A 25,585-nucleotide genomic window follows, 5' to 3' on the forward strand; every position below is an offset into this window, starting at 1 on the left:
TCAATATATTCTGAAAACAGCAAAAAAAGGGCAAAACATTACTTTGTTAAATATGAAAATATGTGTACTGTTTTCTAAAATGTATTGTTAAATATTACTACTTTTTTTTTTTCAGATCTAGAAAGAAAATGTAGGAAATTGAATCCATTTTTCTTGCAATTAAAAAAAAACATTTATTTCTAATTAAGTTATTTTGTTGGTCAGGTAAGTTTAAAATATCTGTATTTCTCACCCCTTCACCTTCATGCTCCCTTTTCTTCACTTCTCCTCACTCTGCTTTTCTCATTCCCCTTCCCTCTCTTCTTCCTTTACTGCTCTTTCGTAACTCCCTCACTCCTTCTCTACTACTCCCCTAGGTTTACTGCCCCATCACTATTTTTTCAACCATGTTTCTCTCCCTGTCTCCATATGTCTCAGTCATTCTAACTGCCTTACTCCTTCTCAGTTCCTTGCTCTCTCTCTGTTTCTGTCTCTCTCCCTTTGTCTGTCTTACCCTTAATTTCCTTAACATCTGTTTCTACCACTCCTCCTCTCTCCATCACTCATTTTCCATCTATGTTAATTTTTTAACCTTCTCCGTCATTCTCCTTCCCTCACCTTCCCTAACTGTCACTATCCTTTACTCATAGTCACTCCTATTCTCCTACTTCACTTCCTCCTGTCTGTATCTCACACCCCTTCACCTTTTCGCATTCTTTCCTTCACTCTCCCTCACTCTCCTTTGCTCATTGAAATCCTGACTCCCTTTCTCTCACTCCAGTTTCCTAAATTCCTCCATCCCCTCACTCCCCATCTCTCACTTTCCCTTACCCCCTTTTCTAATCCTCATACCCCTTATCTCACCCTCACTCCACTTACTTTCAATCCCCTTACCCTGCTGTACTTCATCCGCTTCATCTGTTACTCCCTTTTCCTATCTCCGTCCCTTACTCCCCTTTTCTCACTTCCCCTTCCTCAATCTCCATTACTCACTGCCATTCCCTTACTCATTCACTCTTCTTACCTGTATCCTCTACCCTTAGTCCTTTTGTTGCAGTCAGTCTTTCACTTCCCTTTCATGACTGATCATACCTTCCTTTTCTCACTCATTCTGTCAGTCCTTTCCTCCTCTTCACTCAGTCATTTCAATCATTTCAATCATTCATGTATACACTACACATTCATTCAATAAAAGTACAACACAGTATATTAGGAGTATAGCTCTTCTTGGAGAAGTGAAGTGAGTTCTGAAAAGAACTGGGTTTTTTTGTCTTTTTTTTTTCTTTTTTTTTTTAGTTTTTTAACAATTTTGTATTTGTTTTGATTTTTTTAGAGCACCAAAAAAAACTGGTAATGAAAAACTGTTCAACAGGAACAAAAACAATAAATGAAAAAAATTATGGGCTGGAGCATGTGTGCTTCTGTATTTTGTTTTAAATCAAGTTAATACTGCTCTCACCGTAGCAAAGAACAGCATTGCACACATTACAATGTATGTGCACCTTCTGGAAAAGTGGCCGGATGTCCAGTGACCTGGTACACGGAGAATCTGCGGCCGCAGATGATGTGCTCGGCTGAGCAGGTGGAGGGTTGTCTCTCAGGGCTCTAGTTGTCTCTCGAGCATAACGTACAGGATGCACTGTCTTGAAGTGTCTCAACATGGTATAAATACTAAACGAGTATTTCTTGGTGGGACACTTCCACAAATAGTGCATGTCACCTTCGGTGCATTGACCTTCTTTTGGCCCTCTGGAAAGGTGAAGAATTTCCAGAAAAGAGTCTTTTTGTTTGGTCTGCCTTGGTGGTACCACAAAGGTCTCCTCCTCACTCGATGAAGTAGACTGCTGTTCTGCCATTTTCAAGTAGATAGCTGTTCAGCTCCTTGTCCCAGGAAATAAGAAGAAATAGTGAGGGGAGTGGGTGTGGTGTTTGAAGATTCTGGAACAGAAACTACTATGAACCAATGAAAAGTGTTGTTCGTAATCACATGACTTGCCATGCGCGCACCGTGCGCACAAGCGTGCGCGCACGGTGCACGCACACATCGGAAATTAATTACTTTTAACCAAATTTCTAAAACATGAAAAGGAGACCGGGAAGACATTCCCTGACCCCCTAGACCTTCTCAGGGGGTCCCTAAAGGACCTCGTAAATAAAAAATAAAAAAACAGTTTATAAAGAAAATCGCGGGGTGCACGCCCGGTGCGCGCACCCCCGCGGCAGAAGATAGCCAAAGGGAAAAGTTAAGAACGTGAAAACAAGTAACGGAAGACACTTCCTAACGCCCTAGGCCTTGTCACAGGGTCTCAAAAGGACCCACAAGAGCAAAAAAAAATACTTTAAAAAAAATATAAAAATTGCAGGTGCGCAAGGACTCACATCCTCGTACTATGCACTATATAGCTGGTGGGGGGCTTTGGATTAATCCTCGGAGTATGCTGATGAATATTGAGTATGGAGTTGTATGTGTTTGTAGCTGAACTAACTAACGGGGGAATTGCAATGGTTTTGTACGAGTGCAATGTCCAACTAACTATAACTTTCCCTAAAACCTATGGTTTTTTCAGTGAATTTGCAAGGTTTTTTAAATGTTAATTCCTAACTATAACGTGTGTGAAACCTATGGTTTTTTCACTGAAAATATATATATATATTCACTGAAACAAACCATAGGTTTCAGACACGTTATAGTTGGGAATTAGCATTTAAAAAACCTTAGAAATTCACTGAAAAAAAACATAGGTTTTAGGGAAAGTTATAGTTAGTTGGACATTGCACTCGTACAAAACCCATGAAATTCCCCCGTTATAGTTCGTTCAGCTAACTATAACTCGCTCCCCAGGAATGCACTGCTGATGACGTCACATATTACATCACTCATGACATGGTCAGTGACATCACTGATGACATCTCAAATGACATCACTGATGACATCATCCAGTGGCTGTGTGTTTCTGTAAAGTTTAAATATGTTTAATATATATAGGGAAAGGCTTATTGAAGAATGAGTGGGTGTATAAGTGTCTGAATTGATGATTTAGTAGATGCGTGACTGACTCTATGTGAGTGATTAAACATATCTTACTGAATACATGGGTTAGTGACTAAACTGTGTGAATGTATCCGACTCTGTTGGTATGTAAGCGGCTGCATGGGTTTGCAAATAGCTACATAAGTGTCTATATGGGTTATTGATTGGTTGTCTGAGTATCTGTATTGGTGCCTGAGTGTGTGTGGGTGGGGTGTGTATGACTGTGCATAGATGTGTGAGGGAGTGATTCACTGGGTGCATGATTTCAATAGTGCATCTGTGATGGACTGTATGGGTGGGTGAGGGTGTGTATGGATGTTAGTGAGTGAATGTATATTTCAGTGGTACATATGTGAGTAACTACATGTGAAAAGCAGTATATGTGTGTGTTGGAGCACATAAATGGCTATAAGTGAGAGTGTGTCATTGTGAGAGTGGCTGTATGGACGAGTGTGTGCTTGTATCAGTGATTGCATAAGAGCGTAAGAATATGCTAATATTTGTATGAGTGAGTGAGCTGGTGTGTGTAACTGTATAGGTGAGTAAATGGCAGTGTGATTTTATTATTTGCATGACTGACTAGGTGTGTGAGTACCTCTATGGATGAGTGGCGGGGTGTGTGTGTGTGTGTGTGTGTGTGTGTGTGTGTGTCTATATAGGTGTATGAGTTCATATATTCCTGTACTGTGTGACCATAAGTATGAGTGACTGTATGGATGAGTGAGTGGGTGTGTGTGTAAACCTAAGAATCCGTGAGTGAGTGGGTATGTAGTTGTTGGTATGTCTCCGGTGCTTATACAACATGGTATTTTCTTGCTCTAAGAGCAGCAGGAGTTCACTGCCATTTAATGAATAAATAAGATGAGTACTAATAAACTCTGTGTTGAGTTAAACTTAATTGTAAACTATTAGATTTGGCCTTCTAGTCAGGGTCACCCTCAGATGTTTGCCTTTGGTTTCTGACCTCTTTTTGTTGGAATTAAGAATCTGTGCACTTTACCACTGCTAAATTGCTTGTGCTCTCATCTAAAACATGGTAAATTGACCTACACCTTATTGGCACATTCAACTTACGTCCACGTCCCTAGTATTTGTAGTACTACATGTACCCAGGGTCTGTAAATTAAATGCTACTACTGGGCCTGCAGCACTCCTTTAAAACATGTCTCAGACCCTCTACTGTAGCCTGTAGTTCAGTTTTAAACTGGCATTTCGACATGCCAAAACCCTTTACCAGGCCTAAACATTCCTTTTTAATACTTATCAGTCATTCCCAAAGTGAGGCGTAACAGCTCTTGGCCAGGCTGCATGGTATTTAAAAAGGACATGTGGGTTTAAGTTTTACATGTTCTGTTAAATTGTTTTTCACTATTATAAGGCCTATCTCTCCCATAGACTAATATTGGGTTGCCTTATTACACTTAATACGTGAGAATTTAAGCCGGGGGGCGGATAGGACAATGACATTTACACTCCAAGAATTGTCATTTAGAATCTTTTTTAATGGTAAAGTTGGATTTTAAATTGTAATCTGGAAATGCCACTTTTAGAAAGCTAGGCTTTTGTGTGCCTATACTATTGTGACTTTCTGCCAGTGTGATGGGTCATATAACTCCTGCTGTGTGATGTATATTCCTCCCAGACATGGGGACAAAAGGGATTTGGGTGTGACAGATTGGGCCATCCAGCCAGGATGGCTGTGGCAGAACTGCACCAAGCCCCCTCACACTTCAAAGGGTGTTCCCTCCTGCACACACAAAGGACTTGACACTATGCTTTTTTTCACCCCAGATATTTGGGAGCCACATCCAGAAAGAGCAGGCAAGTGGGCTGTGTGTTGCCTCCCACACAAAAGCTGGCATTGGGGATAAAAGGTTGCACTCTCTGACCCCAAATAGGATCACTTCTGGAGCTGTGTAAAACTTGGAAGGACTGCTCTGCTACCCTTTTGCCGGAAGGGTGGCCTTGCTCCTGAAAGGATGCCCTACTGCCAGAGTAAGGAAGACCGGAGCTGGTCCTCGAACCTAGGGCCACCAAAGTGACTTCAAGGGCAAGTTGGCTGACAACCTGTGTGAGCTTCAGGGACACAACAAGCTCCAGAGGCTTTGCACCTTGCTGCTGGCCTCTGCTGGTGTCATTCCTAACGCCCCAGGCGGTGCCCTCCATGCCCAGGACCCTTGGAAGTGGTGTTGGTGGTTGTGCTCCAGCCTAACCCTACAACCTGGGACTTAAAAACATGTTTCAAGAAAAATTGCTCTGAGAACCGATAGGAAACTGGGACCCACCTGCATGCTGATCTGATGAAAGTGCATCAACTATGTTCTCTGCAGCAACAAATACTTTTTGGTGGAACCTCTTGATGAATGTATCAGGCCTCATGGAACCATCTTAGACTAAAGGCTGTTGCCTCATCCCACTGGAAGAATACGACTTTAAAAAAATCATCTATGTCCGAAGGTAAAAGTGTTCACTGTTACCTGGTCCAACAGTTCCCTGAAGACGTCTCCTTGGAAACAGCCTGCTACCTTTCCCCACTAAAGACTTTACCTTCTCCAGGAAATCTTCAAGAATTTTAATAGTTCCAAAGGTAAGCCGCGACCATGCCCAATCCCCCTTTGTATCTGATATGCGCTCCATTGTCGGCCTTTACTTTTGACTTTGACCCACTCTTGTACATCAAGATGCCCGCGATTGGTGCTTTGTTCTTTTTGGTGCTATTTTTCACTAAAAATTGTAAAAATTCACTACTCTGGTTCTACTGATTGGATGTAATTAATTTTGATGTCCTTTTGTTAATTAAAATGTACTCTATTTTTCTAAATCGGTTTGGGATTTTTATTGTGTTGGATTTGCTGCATAAATACATCACACATTGCCTCTAATTTAAGCCTGACTGCTTTTGTGCCCAGCTGTCAGAGGGTTAATCACAAGTGAATTTAGTGACCTTTTGTGGGTCACCCTGCAATGAATTGTGGTTGTTGCCTGAGTGGTGCTTCCACCCCCTCAACCAATGAACTGACTTCTAACACAAACCAACATTTAAATTCAGGTGAAGGTGGTTATTTTTTTCCTAGTTTCAAGTAAGATCTTGTAGTCCCAGTTTAGTTACATTGAAAGAAGGGGGTGGGGGATCTGTGGTATTTAGGAATATGTCCTCAAAAGGTTATATTTATTTCTTCATATACTTTGGGTTTTGTGCTGCTGGTGTGCACATGCCTGGCCTCTGTACTCCTAGTTTAAGGTGATGAGGTAATTTACAAATAATACGCTAAGACATTTTGTAAATGAATCCAGGCTTTTTTACTGAGGTTTGCTTCATGTGTGTAGGTTAATTTCTTTTTAATTATTGTTTTTTTTTATACCGTGGGTGTATTTGTTTTGCACACATAGAAATGAGTACAAAGGTTCAGAATAGCAATGTTCCATGCTAATTCATTTTATAGTAGTTTACATGCCATGCCTTAATCAGTTCTATTATTGTATGTGTTTTATAAGAAGGTATGTTGTTAGAAGTATTTTTCTGTGGTTATATACATATAGACTATTTAACTGATTTTAGATAACTTTTCATTCAACAGATAGCAGACGCATGCTGAATTACTGGATTATATCAAATATGTGAAAGAAGAGTTGAAAGTGAATGCAACCAGTTTTCTAAAACTAACCCTTTCAACAAGATAAAGAAGAACTTAAGCATGAACAACCCCTGCCTTAGAAAAAAGGGAAGTGCTACCCTGTGGATGCAGGTCTCTGAGCTAAGTACTTAGATACCCTGAGACTCTCAACAACAAAATCCAAGCAAGTCCACAACACCTGCTCTCTACATCAATATAATATACTAACTTTGCTCCTGAGATTGACAGTATCTGGTGGCAACGGTGCCCATCTTTATAAAACAATACCATCCATTATTTTTGTTAGTCCTTTCTCTGTGTTTTCCCTAGTGTCACATCAAAGAGGGGTAGAAACCTTGACTGAGAAGCATTTTGTAAGTGCTTTTGACACAATTCAGCAATTTGAGGAAAACTTATAAACCTGCATTGGAAACTCCAGGCATGTACTCAGGGTGATCATATCTATAATGTTTCATCAAGCACAATGGATGATCAGCAAACTCCAGCATTTCCGGTCTGCAAACATAACTAACCCAGAGACGCTAAGCCATAGAGAAAGGTCAGGCAGAAGACACCTTGCTAAGAGCTATAGTCTCTCTTCTCTTCAGAAAAATCAAAAAGGTGAGAAACCTAATGTATGCAGTGACTGAGGAAAGCTTCACTCAGACATTCAAACTAACTTCAGACCAGCAGGTATAGGCAGATGTAAGACGATCCAGGTGATGTGAGTTTGGACAGAACTTTAATCAATTATTCAATCTAACCTCTCATCAGTGAACAAACGCAGGAGAAAGGCAAAACGGGTGCACTGAGTGAGGCAAGAGTTTTAATGGGCCATCAAATCTAGCATCTCATTAGCGAATACACACAGATGAAAAAACACACAGGTGCAGTGATTGTGGGAATAGCTTTACTCTATTATCAGCTCGGTCACATCAACGAATACACACAGGAGAAAAACCATACAGGTTCAGTGACTAGGTCAAATGCGTTGTGAAGCTTCAAAACTAAGGACACATAAGCAAACACCCTCAAGTGAAAAAACATATAAGTACAGTGTATGTAGGAAGAGCTTTAGTCCGCATAACTCATGGCCCATCACCAACTCCACTTAGGAGAAAAACCATACTGGTGCAGTGAATGTGGGAATGGCTTTACTGATTCATCAAATCTAAAGAGACATCAGCGAGTACACACAAGAGAAAAACCATACAAGTGCAGTGAATGTGGCAGAGGCTTTATTGATTCATCAAAATTAAAGAAACATCAGCGGATACATACCGGAGAAAAACCATACAAGTGCAATGAATGTGGGAAGAGGTTTACTCAGTTATCAAATCTGAAATCTCATCAGCGAATACACACTGGAGAAAAACGATACAGATGCGATGAATGTGGGAAGAACTTTACTCGGTCAATGACACTATTGAATCATCAACGAACACACACTGGCGAAAAACCGTATAGATGTGATGAGTGTGGGAAAAGCTTTAGCGTAGCATCAAATCTGAAATCTCATGAGCGAATACACACAGGAGAAAAACCATACTCCTGCAATGAATGCGGGAAGAGCTTTGCTCAGTCAGTGACACTATTGACTCATCAGCGAATACACACTGGAGAAAAACCATACAAGTGCATTGAATGTGGGAATGGCTTTATTGATTCATCAAATCTAAGGAGCCATCAGCGAATACATACCGGAGAAAAACCATACAGGTGCAGTGAATGTGGCAGTGGCTTTACTAATTCATCAAAATTAAAGAGACATCAGCGAATACATACCGGAGAAAAACCATACAAGTGCAATGAATGTGGAAAGAGCTTTAAGGACTCATCAAAATTAAAGAGACATCAGCGAACACACACGGGTGAAAAACCATATACTTGCAGTGAATGTGGCAAGAGCTTTAGTGACTCATCAGCCTTAGGATCTCACCAGCGAAGACACACTTGAAAAACACCATATAGATGCAGTGACTGTGGGAAGAACTTTAATCGATCATCGAATCTGAAATCTCATCAGCAAATACACACAGGAGAAAAAACATACAGATGCAGTGATGTGGGAAGAACTTTACTCAATCAATGACACTATTGAATCATCAACGGAGACACTGGAGAAAAACCATACAGATGCAGTGAGTGTGGGAAGAGCTTTAATTACTCATCAAATCTGAAATCTCATCAGCAGATACACACAGGAGAAAAAACATACAGATGCAGTGAATGTGGGAAGAACTTTGCTCAGTCAACCACACTGCTGAATCTTCAATGAACACACATCGGAGAAAAACCATATAGATGCGGTGAGTGTGAAAAGAGCTTTAATTGACCTTCAGTTCTGAAATATCAGCGAATACACACAGGAGAAAAACCAGGTGCAATGAGTGCAGGAAGTTCTTTACTCAGTCAAAGTCACTGTTAAAGCATCAGTAAATACACAGAGGAGACAAAACTATACAAGGGTAATGAATGTTGGAAGTACTTTACGCAGTCAAGCACTCTATTGACTTATCAGTGAGGCACACAGGTAAAAAGCCATGTAAATGCAATAAATGTGAAAGAAATTCTGTTATTTGTCATTAGCTAATCCACAAAGGTGAAAAGGCATGTTTATAAATGTAATGTGAGAAGAACTTCAGTGACGCATCAGCTTTAAGACACCATTAGATAACAACTGCATAGCAGAAAAATACAAAAAATGGAGATGTCAGAAAAAGTTTAAACTGTTATGATTTTTTCATTAACAGTTAAGCACTGAAAACACATGCAGGTGCTGTGAGTTTAGGAACAGCTGCAATGACACAACGACCCTCATGACCCAGCAGCAAACACAACAAGCATTGGCATAGCCAATAGGTCTCGCCTTTGGGACCTTGTACGTGTTTAGTTATCCAGCACAACATCATCAACTGTTGCATGGCTAGACACTTATAAGGTCCCAAAGGCGAGACCTATTGGCTATGCCAATGCTTGTTAGAACTAGGACCCGGACCACTTAAAGCCTTGGACTGTGCTCAATTTATAAACGCAAGTGTGCCGGTGTCTGTGAGGCTCTGCTGAGAACCCACACCTGGGGCTATTAAACGTTGGAGGGCCAAATACCAAGGCTGGTAATATTTAACTCCGAATTAAATCTGCATCGTTGTTTTTCCTTTATATTAGACAGCTAACAACCATTGACAAAGCCAGTAGTCGGGGCTGGTTTTGGATGTATATCAGCTGTTGTGTTGTATATTTGGCTACAGTAACAGAAAGCTCAGAGAAGAACCAAATACCGGTCAGGAGGCACTCTATTGGAATTGCAGAAATACAGTTTACAGGATAAGCCACACCCATAATTAAATAGGGACCGCCCCTTCTGTAGGAGAGTAGGATCTGCACTTATGTTGCCCCCACTTTTTTTCTGATGTATACACTGGTTTCTGGCTATAGTCTGGCTGGGTCCCTGCTAATCAGGGCCCCAGTCTCACTGATCTCTCTAAACAACTTGGTGTGCATATTCGATGCACTAGTGATTGGATACTGTGGTACCTTATGAGCCCCTAGTATATGGTACCTTAGGTACCTAGGGCATTGGTACTTCACAGGCCTACCAGGGGCTGCAGCATGCATTATGCCACCCCTGGGAAGCATTTTCAATCTGACACCACAGGCCTGCTACTGCAGCCTGTGTGAGGTAGTGTTAGCACTCCTCACTGAGGTATAGGTTCCTATATCTCACCATACGCACACATATAAACCTATCAGCCACCCCTATTGCAGGCCCTATCATCCTGTGGGCAGGGTGCTTGGTTTACTATGTGAGGGGGTGCTTCTGCATGAGCAGGACCCCTCTGCAGCTAGAAGAGTCTATTCTCTGCTGCTGTTTGTGGATGCGGTTAAACCATATACTCTTAAGTGTATTATAACCTCGCGGTAAATGCTAACTTTGGAATGACTGCATCAAAACATGTTGTGTTTGGTGTCAAACAACTTGGAATCATACCCCCACACCAGTAACTGGTGTGGGAGTATGATCCCACCCTTCTAGAGGGGATGACATGTACCCACTGTACTAAATGGTAGAAATCTCCAAGAGCCCTGGCATCATAAAATGGATGCCACCAGCACAGACACTGGGCTGCCCTCCTGCTGCTGACCGAAACTCGCAGTGGAGGGAGCCCAACAAAGGGTTTCCTGTCACAGGGAGGTGTCACCACCTCCCAGACAGGATTTAGTGTATTGGAGCTGGGTGGGTACACTCTTAGAGTGCTTTGAAGTCCTGCACTGGGGGAGCAGTAGGCTCCTCTGTGCATATGCCAGCTCAAACCGGTTCAGGGGCTACCTGTCCCTGCTCTGGCGCGAAACTGGACAAAGGGAAGTGGGTGTAACCACCCACTACCCTGACCCTCCTAGAGGAGTGGTCATAGAGCTAGTCCCTCCCCTAGCTTCACTATAAGATAGCAAGCATTGCCAATGCATTTCAGATTACCCCTGGACGATGCTCTACAAAGAATCCTGTCCCTTCGACGTTCCACTATCTCTGGAAGACTGAAGAATCTCCCTTGGAGTCAAGGAGTGACTCCCCTGCTTGGCAGGCACCAAAACTCTTAATCGACGGTTGCAAACTTCACCGCTCCCCCCGGAGTCCGAAGTCCCTGCGACCCCAGAAGCGGATTTCCTGACCTCTCGACGGCCATTTTGAGTCCCCAGCGAAGCTGTGGCATCTGGACCTCACGAGTGACGAGGAACTGCAATACCTGGGAACCATGCACTGATTTTGAGTGCAAACCCTAAACAACGTTCCACGAACTTGTGCTTTGGACCACTTGTGGCCCAAGTCCCTAGCAGGTATTGTTCCAAAAATCAGCGGCCTACCCCATCCCGAGTGACCGTGGGCTCCTGTGAAACTTTTCCTGTGAAGGCGTCTTTGCGGTTACTTGCCCGTTGGATAGTGACTCCCCCGAAGACTTTCTAACTGACTTCAAGGGCTCTCCTGGTTGCTCCGGGCCTGCCCTCACTTACCCTTGCTGGGTGAGTCCGCCAAACCTTGCTGGTCTGCACCATCGTCAATCTTCAGTCTACACGAGACTTGCAGTTGCCAAGGCTTGTTGGCGCCAATCCGGTTGCCGACACCGTCATCAGCTGCAGACGTCGCGGGACACTCCGAATCCAGCTGCTGGTCATCGTCGATCTCTCCTGGACCTCGTGAGCGAAGAGACAAAACACCATTGACGACCTGAAGTGACGCGACATCTGTGGTCATCCATCTTGCTGGCCACCGGTCACTGGCAAGTGACTTTGTACACTGTCCCTTCAATTTTCAGATCCTCTTCATCTTCGATCCACCTTCGGATTCCAGCGGACACCTCTTCAGTCGTCTCAAGCAGCAAGTCTTCATTGGCCTCCATTGAAAACAGCATCGCGACCCGACACCAAAAGACACCTATGCACTGGCTCCCCTGGGTGAGGTAACTCGTGCACTCCGGTGCCAAAGTGTGAGTTGGCCCTCGAAATACTTACCCTATAAGTGGCTTGCTTGTTGACTTCTTCGAAGTGCCCTAAAACTTTAAAATACAAACCGCGACTTGCTCCATTGTAACCTATAGGAAACCCGCGGCTGTGTTTAGACACTGCACGCGTCTCCTGTGGGGTTGTTACGTACCTGCTAACACTGCAGTAGTGAAGCCCCAGTGATGCCCTAGGCTTTGTCATTTTGCAAGTCGACTTTGTTAACCCATTTTTTTAGTATATGGTCTGGTACGCCCCTAGGGCTCCAGCCATATTTGTGCTTAATTTATTGAGAACTGTTGACATTTTGAATGTTTACCTGACTCTAATCTCATAAAGAGATTAGTACAGTGTATCTAGAAATAAATACATATATAATTGATATTTATACCTGTGTGGTGTCCTTTCATTGGTAATTCAAGAGATTATAAGGTGAAACAAGCTGCTTTACATTCCTCAGAGACTTAGCCTGAAGGCTGCTCTCCACAGCTACCACTAGGATAGCTTTCTTTAAAAGGTTGTCTTAAACCTATCTACCATAAGAGTCAAATTGGACTGGTGCAAGGTGGCCACTATAACTAGTGACCAGCATATGCCAGGCCAACTTCTCACACCTTCCAGACAAGCAACACTTTTTTCATCCCATTTAAAGCCAGGGAATTAGGGTGGGCCAGGTTCCTCGCTTTCGTAGACGCCGCACTAATTTAAAAACAGACCTTGAAACTGGTCACCTTCGGGGCTTATGTTCATGTCCTTAACTTTACACGGAAAAACAGACAATTTCTGAACAAATCATCAAGAAAAAAAACGTGAAGGTAATCCATGACGTGGATTTAGGTCTTGAATTTCTTTCACGTCTTAAATCTTGTATTCCTTAAGAGTGTTAACTATTTCTGTGGTGAGTTTCTGTATTTGTGTGTGTGGGGTGTTACTCGCGTATAGTGCATACTTTCAACTCTAGTTATTTGCCAGATACTTATAACAGGCCTCAATTTAGCGAGGCGGAGGTGGAAGCCAGCGCGAGGTTCTCATAGTATTAGTGCCTATTTGTGGATCAGAAAGATGTTCAGAGAACATGATCATACAATCCCTGGACTCTCTGCAGAGAACACATTGACAAAGCCTATAGTCATGGCTGGTTTTAGCTGTACATCAGTTGTTGTGATCTATATCTGCATGCAATAAAAGAAAGGTCATGGAGGCGGTTTTACTCGCATATAATTACAGAGGCTTTTTTCGTCTCCCTTAAAGCCCTGCACTTAAGTCCTCTTCCCCACTCCCTTCTCAATTGTATCAAAGCACTAAATGGAGAGAAGCACAGCCTTGAATTGAATGTTACTTTTCCCCATCAGTGTGAGCACAAGTAACATTTCCTGCATCATCCGTACACCGACATCACAGAGAAGAAATTGACCTTGGAGTGCCAGGTAGGTAGGAATGCTGTTACCTGCGATGTCTGCCAGGTATTAGATGCTTGGAAAGTCACCTACGTTGAGGGTTGCTGGATGGCTCCATGCCACCAGGACGCAAGTTGTCTGTCCACCCCTTGATTTAACATGTGCTAGCGCCTGTGCGGCTTCAGAGCCTAGGAGGCGGGTGTTACCTGTACTGCCCGACAGTAAGAGCTTGCAATGGGTCTTTTGGGATGCCTGGTTCTCCCAGTTTCTCTCCAGGGCGCGCCGGTTGAACCTTGCTCCTCCCGCACAGCTCCGCACTGATCATTGGCCATCACGGTCTGCCACAGATCATACCTGCACAGGTAGTCCCAGCTCTTCTTCCCAATCAAGGCAGGTTACACTCGGTCAGCGGGTACGCATGATCCCCGCCCTCTGCCTCCTGAGCATCCTTTGCACTTTAGTGACGTGGCCTTGAGAGCCAGACAGGAGCATCGCGTTAAATATTGGGACGCAGGTAGACCCTCCCCTTTATGAAAACAACTCTGGTGGCTTATCCGACCTCTGGGTAAATAGCACAAACTCTGCCGGTGCCTGTTTAGCACTCTGGGCGTTTAGCCAGCAGCACTTTGCATGTTAAGAATTTTTGATGCAGCACTTACAAAGTTAAATTAGCATTGGCAAAACCAAGAGCTCTCGGCTATTTCAAAACTATTGGCTTTGTTAATGTTTTTTGTAGTGTGGCGGGAGGAGCAAGCAGGACTGGGAGGGTGTTTACATGGGTCACGCAACAATGGGGCAGGACGGCACAGCTTAAAGAAAATTAAAAGCATAATTAAACAAGCAGCCGCCCCTGCACTATCTATCAGACTAGAAAATATGGCCGTATTTACAGTTCAAAAATAGTTGCGCGAGCCCCGTGAGAAGGCGCGAGTGCCCGAGAGTTGACAGTGACACAACTCCTCCAGGACAAGCGCGAGGCGCTGGGGTTTAACTACAGAAATTGTGGCGTAGTTAAGTACGCGCCGTGGAGTTGTACATCAATGTTCTGCATACAAAGCGGCGCGCGCCCTATGCATTCTTCCAGGCTGTAACCACGAAACAATGTACAGCAGCTCTATTAATGTCAGGAGGAACATATCTTCATTGCATGGTCGAGAGTAACAAAAGACACCGGATCGCCATGTTGGGGTAGAGGCGCGCGCGCATATGTGAAACGAAAGTAAAGTCGCGTAAAGGAGCAGATGAGCCCGCGAGTCATGCGCGCGCTTGGGAAAGCAGTCTGCTCATTTTCAAGCACTGCACTCATGCTTGTGGCGTGCGGCTGTGCGCTCCCGCAAGCTGGATGCTGCCACAAGCACAAGTGTGTGCTTGAAAATGAGCAGAGCAACGGCTAAAGGCCCTACTAAACAGCGCATGCGTGCTGCGTAGGCGAGACCTAAAAAGGAATGCCTGGATCATTGCGAAAGAAATTCAGAGTTGAACCATGCAGTGAAAGTAATATTAATTCTCGGAGAAACCCCATGGTAACAATTATGGAGAACTGAACACCATAGTCGAGAGAGTAGTAAATGTAGCCCAAAATAGTTTCTTGTTCACCGCACAGAGTGGTGTATGGCATACATAGAAGAATAAGCAAATGCATAAACGCCGTTTGGTCTCTACAGAGTTGGAATCTGTCTCAGTCCTGGTTTATGAATGTCATGTTTTATGACTGAAGGCTATGCGACACATACTAAACAACAAAATAGTTGGTCTCATGCATTAGGAACAATGTAAACATTTCAGTGCCAAGCATAAAATGGGGTTAAGAACCACCAAAAACTAGAGAAAAAAAAGGTGGAGTGACATCTCAAATGATTATGTATTCTTGCAATCAAGTGGTCAGAGATCTGGCAACATGCCCTGTGCCCAATACCTTCTTTAGCTGCATTGGTAACGATTCCAGGAGCCTAAGTGAACCCTTAATAAGAAAAAAAAAAATTGGTCTTATCCAACTCTGTAAACAGATAATATTTTTTTCTGAATGCACAGCAAATATATATGCAAGGCTGGCGGATGAGTACAGAGCAGAAACTATGCAACATATCTACAGATCCATAGTCCTAATTGTTCTCGTTTCTGCAATCCTATGTCCTTTTCAACTTGATTACATCATGTAATGTATGTGAAAAATCAAGCATTGCACTGTATTGTATGATATTATTTATAGAGAGCATTGAAGTGGTGTGGCTCGTAACGCTAGTGTAAAACTACTCGGTTTTATTATTACATTTTGTTACCTACATTACTGTTTGCTTGCATTTAATCATTTTTCTGTAATATATTTCACTTACAAATTGAAGCTCCTGGAACAACAGTATCATGCGTATTAACTATGTAAAAGTTATAAATGTCAATAAAACTGATTGTATTACAAGACTGGAGGCTCAGTTGTTAACAAATCATCTTTACTGAAAACTCAAGCAGCCAATAAAAGTCATTTATAAATAGAAGAAAACTAACCTTCATAGTGACAAGGTACACAGGTTACCAGTCTAGGAATCCAAGGACATCTCAAAAGGACCACTGATCACCCAGTGAAGTTTGGTATACTGGTCTCTGTGAAGCAGTAAACCTTCTCTTCTTTGCTGCTATAGCATAGATAGCTACCTGTGTTTAATTATTTTCCTTATTCTTTGCATTTATTATACAGAAAATACTTTATATAGCATTTGATAAAGTATTAATGCTTGGTTCCATGTTGTGTTTTGATTTTCATTAACATTAGCAAGGTTAATCTTCCTCGTACGCTGATGCGTGGCCTTTTTCGTCTCAAACTTCCATAATTCAGAATAGTTCTTCTCTCAGGAGTGCATGCATGCTCTCTGATGAGCAGTGACAGCCGGTGCAGGTAACAGCGGTGGGGCGGGGTGGGAGTCAACAATGCAGAAAGCACAAGGTAAGTGGTTTTCTGTTTTTTATTTTCCCTCGTCTGTCGACATCCCCCACCCCAGCCACTGCTCCACCGCTCTTACCTGCATGGGCTGTCACTGCTGGTGAGAGAGAATCTTCTCATCTTCAATAGTCAGTGAGGCCGCGCCGCTTTTCTATTCAACATGCGGTCTTACACTTTATCTTTGGTTTTCACTTTCAATGTGTGCACCATTGTCACGTGTTCTTCATGTTTAAAAGTGGTTAAAGCACCACATTGTAGCACCCTTGTTGCCTATAGGATTGGCTCTTCAAAGAAAGAAACATTGCCAGCCGACTTTAATTTCTCCATTCCCCATCAAACAAGATATATTGGGTACCTTTGTTACGGTATAATTTTTATTAAGTTTGATACAATTACAAAAATAAAATTATTTAATGAAGTACATATTGTATTTGATTATTTTAATTATTTAATTAATAATATATTACTATATTTGCAGCTATTACAATGGCCTTCATTTTGACTGCTTGCTATTATTCTATTATTGACAGGTATATTAAGGAGGGCACTGATCAAAGTGGCCTTAAAAGACTTTCAATTAATCCTCCAGTGAATTTAGGGCATAACGAGTCTGATTCCTTTGTGGATGAGGAGAGCCGAGGACGGCATAAAAGACAGGAATATGTCAGTGAAGGGCAGTTTACAGTCAGAGGTCATACCGTCAGCTGTGACTGCATCAATCCAATCCAGGCAAGATGCTGTAAGTCATTCCATTGGATCCTCTTTCAGTAAATTGATTGATCTTCCCTCATGGCCAGGGAAGAGATATGCACTTCCCAAGACACAGAATTCCACCACAAAAGTAGCAAACATTCCGCTTACAGAAAAATACATTTTGAGACGATCCAAACTGAAGAAGAGAAGTTATCACATCCTTTCCAATGGATCAAGATCACGATAATATATCTTTAAAAAAAAATAAAGCTGGTGCGGCCTGAATGAGATTTAATTTCCTCTCTGCTAAATCACCTAGTAGGATACAAATGATGAAGACATGGTTCGCCCTCACATTTCAGGTGACACACTGGATCCTGTACCAGGAGACAGCGCAGTCATCCTGGATGCTCTAGTCTATCCCTATTTTTACGCTAAGATAATTACATGCCCTGGGTTGAAAGGACGCCTTCCTCTATTATTCAATGTGTGGCTCACTGGATTAGGAAGCCTATGGATTAGTCAAATAAGAGTAAACTTCATGCAGAATGTTCTAGGCCTATTTTAACCCACGAGCTAGCTGTTTCAACCAAAGTTGATATAGCCATTGTATCATGGTTTCAAAAAAGAGGGAAAAGGCAATAGACTACACTCTTCAAATTTGTCAGACATTTTCAGACCCTGACTCAAATTTTAGAGATTATGGAAAATGCAGCACTCCAAGGGCCGTTTTACAATAAATGCCGCGGGGGCGCAGTGGGCGTTTGCGCCCGCTTTGCACACCCCCGGGGCACTTTAGTATTACAGAAGGGGGCTCAGACGCTTTTATGCCCCCTCCAGTAATACCGATAGCGCTACCATCAGGGGGAGTTCCCTTATTTGCATTGGGGCGTGTCCTATGTAAATGAGGGGATTCCAGTTTCAACGTGGAAGAGGACGCTCTCTATCAAATTGTGATAGTTCAGTCCTCTTTTAAACTTTTTTCCCCAAGCCCGTTCGGTGGCAGACTTGCAGTCTTTCTTCACATTTGAGGGATTATACTGTCAGATCAATGAGTGCTGCTTACAATTCAAAATTACGAAACAGTGTTTTATTCTCATCGTTCAGTTAATTTCATCCCTGTTGTATGATTTTTCACATCCATACAGATTTGATTACACAGGAGGTGCTCAAACATCTCCTCAAACGTGGGATAAAGGACATTCCAGTAACCTTTTAAGTCTTTCTGAACAACTTCTTTTTGACTGGCCATAAATTTGAAGCTGTTGAATGCTTTTGTCTTTACAGATATTTCAAAATAGATGGATTCTCTGTCTCAGAGATTCCCTTCCGATGAGAGATGAGTTGTCAATGATAGACCTAAATGACTCGTACCTTTCAGTCCCAATTCACTGTGCACACAGGAAATTCCTACAGTTTCTCTGACAAGAGAGGAGATATCAGTTCAAGTCATAGGCCCCTTAGTGTTTCACTAACTTAATTAAACCAGTTCTGACTCTCCCTAGATCCCAAGGATTCAGGACCGTGAACGATTTAAACGACATGCTCCTCAAGGACAATTCCAAACATTATTTGGAATAACAGATTCGGTGGGTGGTCAATCTTCTCTAGGAATTAGGGTTTGTGATTAACAAAGTCAGTGCTGATTCCTTTACAAAGTATTTAGCTTCCTGGGATAAAAGTGTCCTCCTTTCTCCCACATACAAGCGTAAAGCTGATAAAGGAGAAGATTGGATCAGTAGTCAGACTGCAGAACTTTTCCTCAGTAGGTTGGTGAATCTTTCACCTACATCTGTTCACGCAATCTTTCCTTGTCCATTACATTATCAAGCCTTACAACATATTAAAGGATTACATCTGTGTAGTGGCCTCCGTTACTCAGCGTTAATTTATCTTTCCCAAGTGGTAACACAGGAGTTCGGTTAATGACTTTTCCAAATAGAGGCTTGCAATGAAAGATCCATTTTTGTCACGACCCATATATCACATTAGAAATAGGCGCAAGCAAAATGGGAGGGTGTGCAAGATGTGGAGCTATGGTGACAAGGAAAATGGCCTCTATACAATAGCCAGTTTCATTTAAACTACGTAGAACAGCTTGCCGGTTCCATTGTGTTAAATATGTTGGCTCACAACAAAATAAACTGTTGCATTCTTCTATGAATGGACAACGTCTCTGCTGTCTGATACATAACCCAGAAGGAGTATGATTCAGTTATTTGTCAAACTTAGCCATGTAATTTTTAGCACATTTGCCTCAATTGGGAAATTATGCTCCAAGTACAGTACCTTCCAGCACTTGGCGACTCAGTAACAGATTGGGGGGGGGGGGTTTGGGGGGTCCAGATCCTTCAAAATAGAAGTGGTTGGGCCCTTCATTGCTCAAACGGTCTGATTAGTTGCTGCTGGGTTCCGATTCTGAACTGACGCTTCTGAGACATGAGTCCACTCTGGTCCTTATGTTACTAGACAATGTAAGGAACACGTTACTAGTGATGCAAGAAGGGTGACTTCTGTGCAAGACTCATCTGGTGATATCCCAAGTCCTAGCATTTAGAGCAGTTGAATTGGCCTAATCTGGGTACCAAGGGATTGTAGAAACTAAGCAGGCTTTGCTGAATGTGTGGCTTCCTCGTGTAGACAACAAGGCACAAGTCCTAAAAAACAGGAGTGGGGAGACTAAAGAAGTTAGGCAGTATGCAAGTGACATCCCAGCATGACATCACAGCAGCACAGGAAGTAACATCACAACCCATGACCTCACAGGAAGTGATATCACAAGAATTGTCATCAGATCTTAACACTTCACACACATTTTGCAGGTCTATCGTAAGTACATTTGAGCATTATGAGATCTAACAAATTGGATTTTGCATCTGGGCTGTGCCGAGAAAGTGACTCAACCCGATGCAAAATGTGGGCCTCAATTTATGCATTTATTTTTAAAAAACTCTGCCACAAAGAAATTGGCAACAAGGAGAAACGTAGCAGTAAATCTACTCTGCCTTTCAAAATATCTTATGGTGTTAAGGCACCTGCTGCAGAGACCTTTGTGTGGCCAGTAAATCTCAGGGTGTAATAATAATGGTAAGATAACTTTGGACGGTAATGGGTTGGCTTCACACCTGTGTTTTCTTTAGTCCCAAATTTCTATCAAAGTAGCGTAGGGGGTTAATGTGTCTCTTGCAAAACACATCATCTAACATGCAGATTACAGATTTTTATTTTATATAGATGGGTAAGTGGATTGGTGCTTTTAAAAAAGAGATCCTTTTGTTACTCGCAGTTCACTATGCTATATTAGATGGATTATAATTGATGATCTATGGACATGTGACTCCTACACCTTGTAACCCTCACTGTCTTAAGTAACAAATCCTGTACATTGATTTATACACATATGATTGATTGTCCATGTATAATGTGTATTTGTGATGTAAAGCGCTCTGACACCCTGCATCTGGATGAGTAGTGCTATAAAAGAAAAAATACAAACAAAATGGTGGCATTTAAATTGTTATTAGTGTAAATACTGGAACTGACCGATACATCTGACATTCCTACAGTGCATGTATATCTCTGATATACAGAGACTGAACAAAGCTAAAAGCATGCTTCTCTGAAGTACCTGTGAAGTGATAACAAGCTGTGAGCCTTTGTTTTCCCTCCCTTGCATTTAGGTGTGAGTATCCTGTAGCTCTCAGCCAGGATCATATTGGAACAAAAGGAGGCCTGAAGGCCCCTTATATTCGGCCTTTGTGATGGGAGATGAAGTTTGAAACCCCCGTCGCCTGCACGTTGCTGCTAGAAATGAAAGCAGACATAATGCAGGCGCTGCTGAATGTGCCCCTGTGTCTGAAAATTACACCTTGACAAGTTTTGCATATTTCAATGGGGCCCATTTCGTGCTTGGCGGACAGTGTCCATCCTGTGAAAATAGTGAGTGGATCATGGAAGCCGTGTACACGTGTGTACCCCCGAATTGTGCCCTGGTAAACAACATGTTTTTTCTGTAAACAAAGTTTTATTTTAATCTATTACAGTAATAAACATAACATCACTGAACATATGCTTATTTTTGTGGTATAGTATACCACATTCCGTTACATCACTGTTAGACAAGCATTAAATATAGTCAATTGAAATCTTTTGTTACATAATATTATATGAAATATCAATCATGGGCCAGCGGCACTAAACCAGTATTTCTGAGCACGTTAAGGGCTTTTCCCCATGCCATAATCTGGTATTGCATCTGTGTATTCATCACATTGTAACCTAATGGTTTAGTAGTACATATGTAAAACCAGTGAACTAAGACTGCTCATCGACAGCATACTACAATTTGACTATCCAGTTGGAATTAGGGACTGGAAGACTGCTGGAGGGAATGGGATACAGAGAAGGGCACTTCTGTCAGTGCCCTTTGAGCATCTCAGGTTTCTTTTGTACTGAAGCAACTTTGGGTGTAATCCTCTTATTCCCATCACACGGCCAACTCACACATATTACTGCTGCGATCCCTCATGGGGACTCCCAGGTGAAACCTCTGCAATAAATCCATTGCCATCTTTTGGAAAAGAGGACATGCCCTGGCTGTCTCCGTTTAGCCCTTCCCTATTTTAGCATCTCTTAGTAATAATACACTTTTAGAGCCAGTCCATTTTAGTTCCTCAGTTTTCCATCATCTGTAGGAAAATCCCCTCACCGATTTTCAATTCTTTTTGGTCTGCCTTTTGTCCAATACCAAAGCCTGGTATAAATCTGTTCATGATTTTATTAATAGATGAGAAGGTTGAAAAAACTCCTTCCAAATATCCTCACTATCAGGCGTCCAGTTCACCTGATTTCTGGCTCCAATAATCACCTTGGAAATTCCCCTTCAGCCATGGGTATGAACAAGCACAGATTTTGGGCCCTCCTGGGTAGACACCCATTGTTTGTAATCCTAGATGATTACTCTAAGTACCCTAAAGTGAAGACACGATTGTGAACTCTGTGTCAGCAAAATAATTGATTCTAAACCAGAGAAAGTGAAGGCCACCTATGAAGTCATTTAGGTGTGGAGGACCGACTATTAGTCTCTGATTCAAAGGCAGAAATATCTGAGTATTTGACATCTCGGAAAGTAAAACATCTCAAGATTACATCCTAATGACAAAGGCTACTGGCGAAGCAGAGTTCTTGGCAGTCTTATTAGAACTGCCCATGATGCTGGACATGATTTAAAGTATAGACTCCGGGGACTACAGCCTGACACCACACACCATGACCAGTACCCAGCCCCATTGATCTTTGATGTGCTCCCTCACCATCCATCAAGGGTTCCAGAGACTCCAGATGTAAGAGTACCAGCTAGATGGATAAGAAGAAACCAATTCAGTAAATGGCTGTATGGGGACAAAATAATTTGCTGTGGCCACGATTGGTCCGTCCCTCGTACTCCACCCTCGACCCTCCATGTCCTAGAATAGAAAACAATAAGGTGAAAAGAGAGAAGGGACAAAAAACACAGACAGAAAAAGAAAAGGCAAACATAGAAAAAATTATTTTTAATTCTAATTCGAACGAAGAGGAAACAAGAGAGCCTTGGTCACGGGACCCCAGACGCTGTAGAAGACCTGGACCCTGGTGCACTGTTCTGAGAGGACCCACGGGGAGACCCAAGATGTGAACAGCAAAGGGAGAGTTAACGCTCAGCCGCAGCACCTCCTGTCTGCTTCCAGAACCAAGGGACCCATACCTCACAGGTGAGATGAATGCCGATACAGGAAGGGTCGGGCAGAGCAAAAACCTAGGAGGGAAGGTGATACTTGTGCTTACATACTAGTGCATAGAGGCTGTCTTGTCATTACAAAAGTGAACATAATTATTAGAAAACTATGACTAGATTAGATACTCCGTCCTGACAGTGGACAGGTTGAGAGCTCTGGACAATGATGTGCTTACTGTGAGCTGACAATTATATACATACAGGAAAAGGGCAATGATCTACTAACTGAGAACTGCCAGAATTGTTCATATCTACCACTAGCAATATATGCTAGCTGGCAGCTGCCACAGATGTATAAACTGGCTACTAACAAAGTGTGCTACAAGTGGCATGGTGTAGTCTGGTATAAACTGTGACAGGGCGTGGTATAGGCCTTGTTTATAATTGGGCATCATAGCATTGTTTATAGTTTAACAGAGCATGGGCTCTGCCCAGTTAATAGTGCTACACAATGCAGGGAGGGTTTGTTTTTACTTCAACAGAGCAAAGGAAAACTGGCAATTTATCCGGCAAAGTGGTCTTCATATTGCATCAACTTTCTCTATAGTTACAGACTGATATGTTTTAGAGTGCAAAGGTTTTCACTACTTTCCAACAAACTACTTGGGAGAGAGGAAAGTAAGGAAAGTTGAGGAGAGTGCAACCCCACCCCCCTTTTATGCAATCGGCCCTCTGGTGTGGTGTAGTTTAGTGTGCAAATGTTGGGTGTGTGGAATTCAGGTATGTGAGTGGCTGTGATGTTTTGTTAGAATTTAGAACTGTAGATCTAGGTTTAGGGTTTGAAGGGAGGTGGGATAGGCTGGGGAGCCCAAAGCTGAGTGCTTTCTATACCTGTGTACTCTATAACCTAAATGTACCAGTACACTAAATGCTGTGGTATGTGTGGTCCTCCTTGCCACTCTACACTGGTGATCAATAGACAAAGTTTGTAATGGAACAGCAACCAGTGAAGAGTTAAGACCTTATCTGATGTCATTCTATGGCAGGACCAGAGGCTCCGATTATGCTTCTATTTTTTTACCATTCAAAACATAGCAGCCAAATAAAGTTAAAAAACCACAAACTGCACTTCCCAACATTGCCTTGATCAACCTAGGTATCTCAAACTCTCTAAATGGGACACACATCATCTTACTGCCTCTTTGCTGCTTGGCAGTCAAGATAACTGTTGTCCTCCATTGTTGTTTTCATTGCTTTATTTTGAAAGTATACTGTATTCTTTAATTCATCAAATCATTTTATTATATTATGTATATAGCTCAGTGAGTGTATGGTTTTTGTTTTATTGATATGCACTCCCGTTTTTAGGCTCAAATGGCCTATGGTTTTATATGATTTAGTGTGCATTCACCACTGTGAGATTTCTGCCCATAACACTTACACGTTTTCTTAATTTGCTTAGCATGTGGTCAATTTGTGACCACTGAGGTCACTGGTGGAGCACGGGCCAGGGAAAAGTCAGCACCCAATGATGTCTGACTGGCGAGGGCAGACCTCATTCTCATCCAGGGGATACTCATCAATGTATGTAAACAAAGAGAGAGTAAGGAAAAAGTTAACTTTTCCTTTTCCCTGAGTAGCATATGTATAAACAAGATGGACAAGTCCTTTTACGAGGTAGCTGTGGTCAAATGATCTTTGCCACTACCTTCAATAGAAAGAAGTGCAAACAACTGTAGGTAGTTTTTAGGAAACCCCTCACCCACCTACCTGGTAGGTGGCATGCTTCATCATCGGGGTCCAGCTGGATCACCTAATGCAATCCAGCTGTGCTCCAACGCCTGAGTTACACCAGAGCAGGTTGTTTGTGACGAACAGTGAAGTGATATTTGAAGTGCAGTTACAAGTTAAAAAGGTCTCTAGGAATAATCCTTATAAAAGTTTTATTGGAAGGGTCCTAGGACATATGTAAAAACAGCGTCGGGATCTCTAAGAGGTATAGTATGTACCTCAGTATCCCTTGAATTTTTGGGTCTACTAGTTTCAGCCTTTGGATTGGTTCATAAGGCTTTCGTCAGGACCAAAATAGTGAGTGACCAAAAAAGTGGCCACATAAGTGTAAATATCAGCACACACCCTAACGTGTGCTGTGAGTGTAGTGGATTGTAATATAACTCACAAATCCTCTGGTCGGAGTACCTGTAAATGGAAAGGTTAGTGAATGCAGGTACATGGCATTCAGTTGTTTGTCATGCATCATAATAATTCTTGCGCGTTCCTGTATTTGTAGATGAAGGCATCATGCATGTGACTGAGTGGGAGCATGCATGATGGCTATCCACAAAGAATAAGTAAATAAAAACCATGCGTGGCTACAATGTGCCCCGGTGGTTCTAAATTGTAACAAGGGGTATATAGTGGTTATAGCGCAAAAGTGAGTGGGCTCTGTCCTAATGGATCAAATCGCTTATTGGCACATTGCGTGAATCGTTACAATTAAAATTGAAAGTAAGTATCTAGTGGTAGCGCGTGGTTCTTGCCAAGTTAAATCACATTTAACATAAAAACACGAACTTGAGACTGACAACATAGAAGACTGACAATGGCGGTCTCACTTAAACTCTGAGTATGTTATGCCTCATGGATCCGATCGGTCTCTGCTGTACCCCATGCTGACCCTAACGAGATGTGGAGATATTTAAGGGTACAGTTTGTAATCAATAAAAG

At 42.4% G+C, this 25,585-nt stretch overlaps 1 protein-coding gene across 2 annotated transcripts in view; it reads left to right on the plus strand.

Moving 5' to 3' along the window:
* The window catches only part of LOC146783122 (uncharacterized), a 148,041-nt gene extending 126,838 nt beyond the window's left edge, over positions 1-21,203 (plus strand). Inside the window, exons 2-3 of one of the 2 annotated variants that reach the window (XR_014971947.1) lie at positions 6,589-8,933; positions 20,826-21,203. Coding sequence is in view for 1 of the 2 variants with exons in the window: in XM_085637096.1 (XP_085493222.1) it covers positions 7,715-8,581 (867 nt within the window). In the remaining variant the exon portion in view is untranslated. Of the gene's footprint in view, positions 1-6,550; positions 16,777-20,825 lie in introns of those variants that run through there. The other variant, XM_085637096.1, reaches the window with a different exon arrangement.
* The last annotated feature ends 4,382 nt before the right edge of the window (positions 21,204-25,585 follow it).

Source organism: Triturus cristatus, chromosome 12 (genome assembly GCF_964204655.1).
Source record: "Triturus cristatus chromosome 12, aTriCri1.1, whole genome shotgun sequence".
Lineage (NCBI taxonomy): Eukaryota > Metazoa > Chordata > Amphibia > Caudata > Salamandridae > Triturus > Triturus cristatus.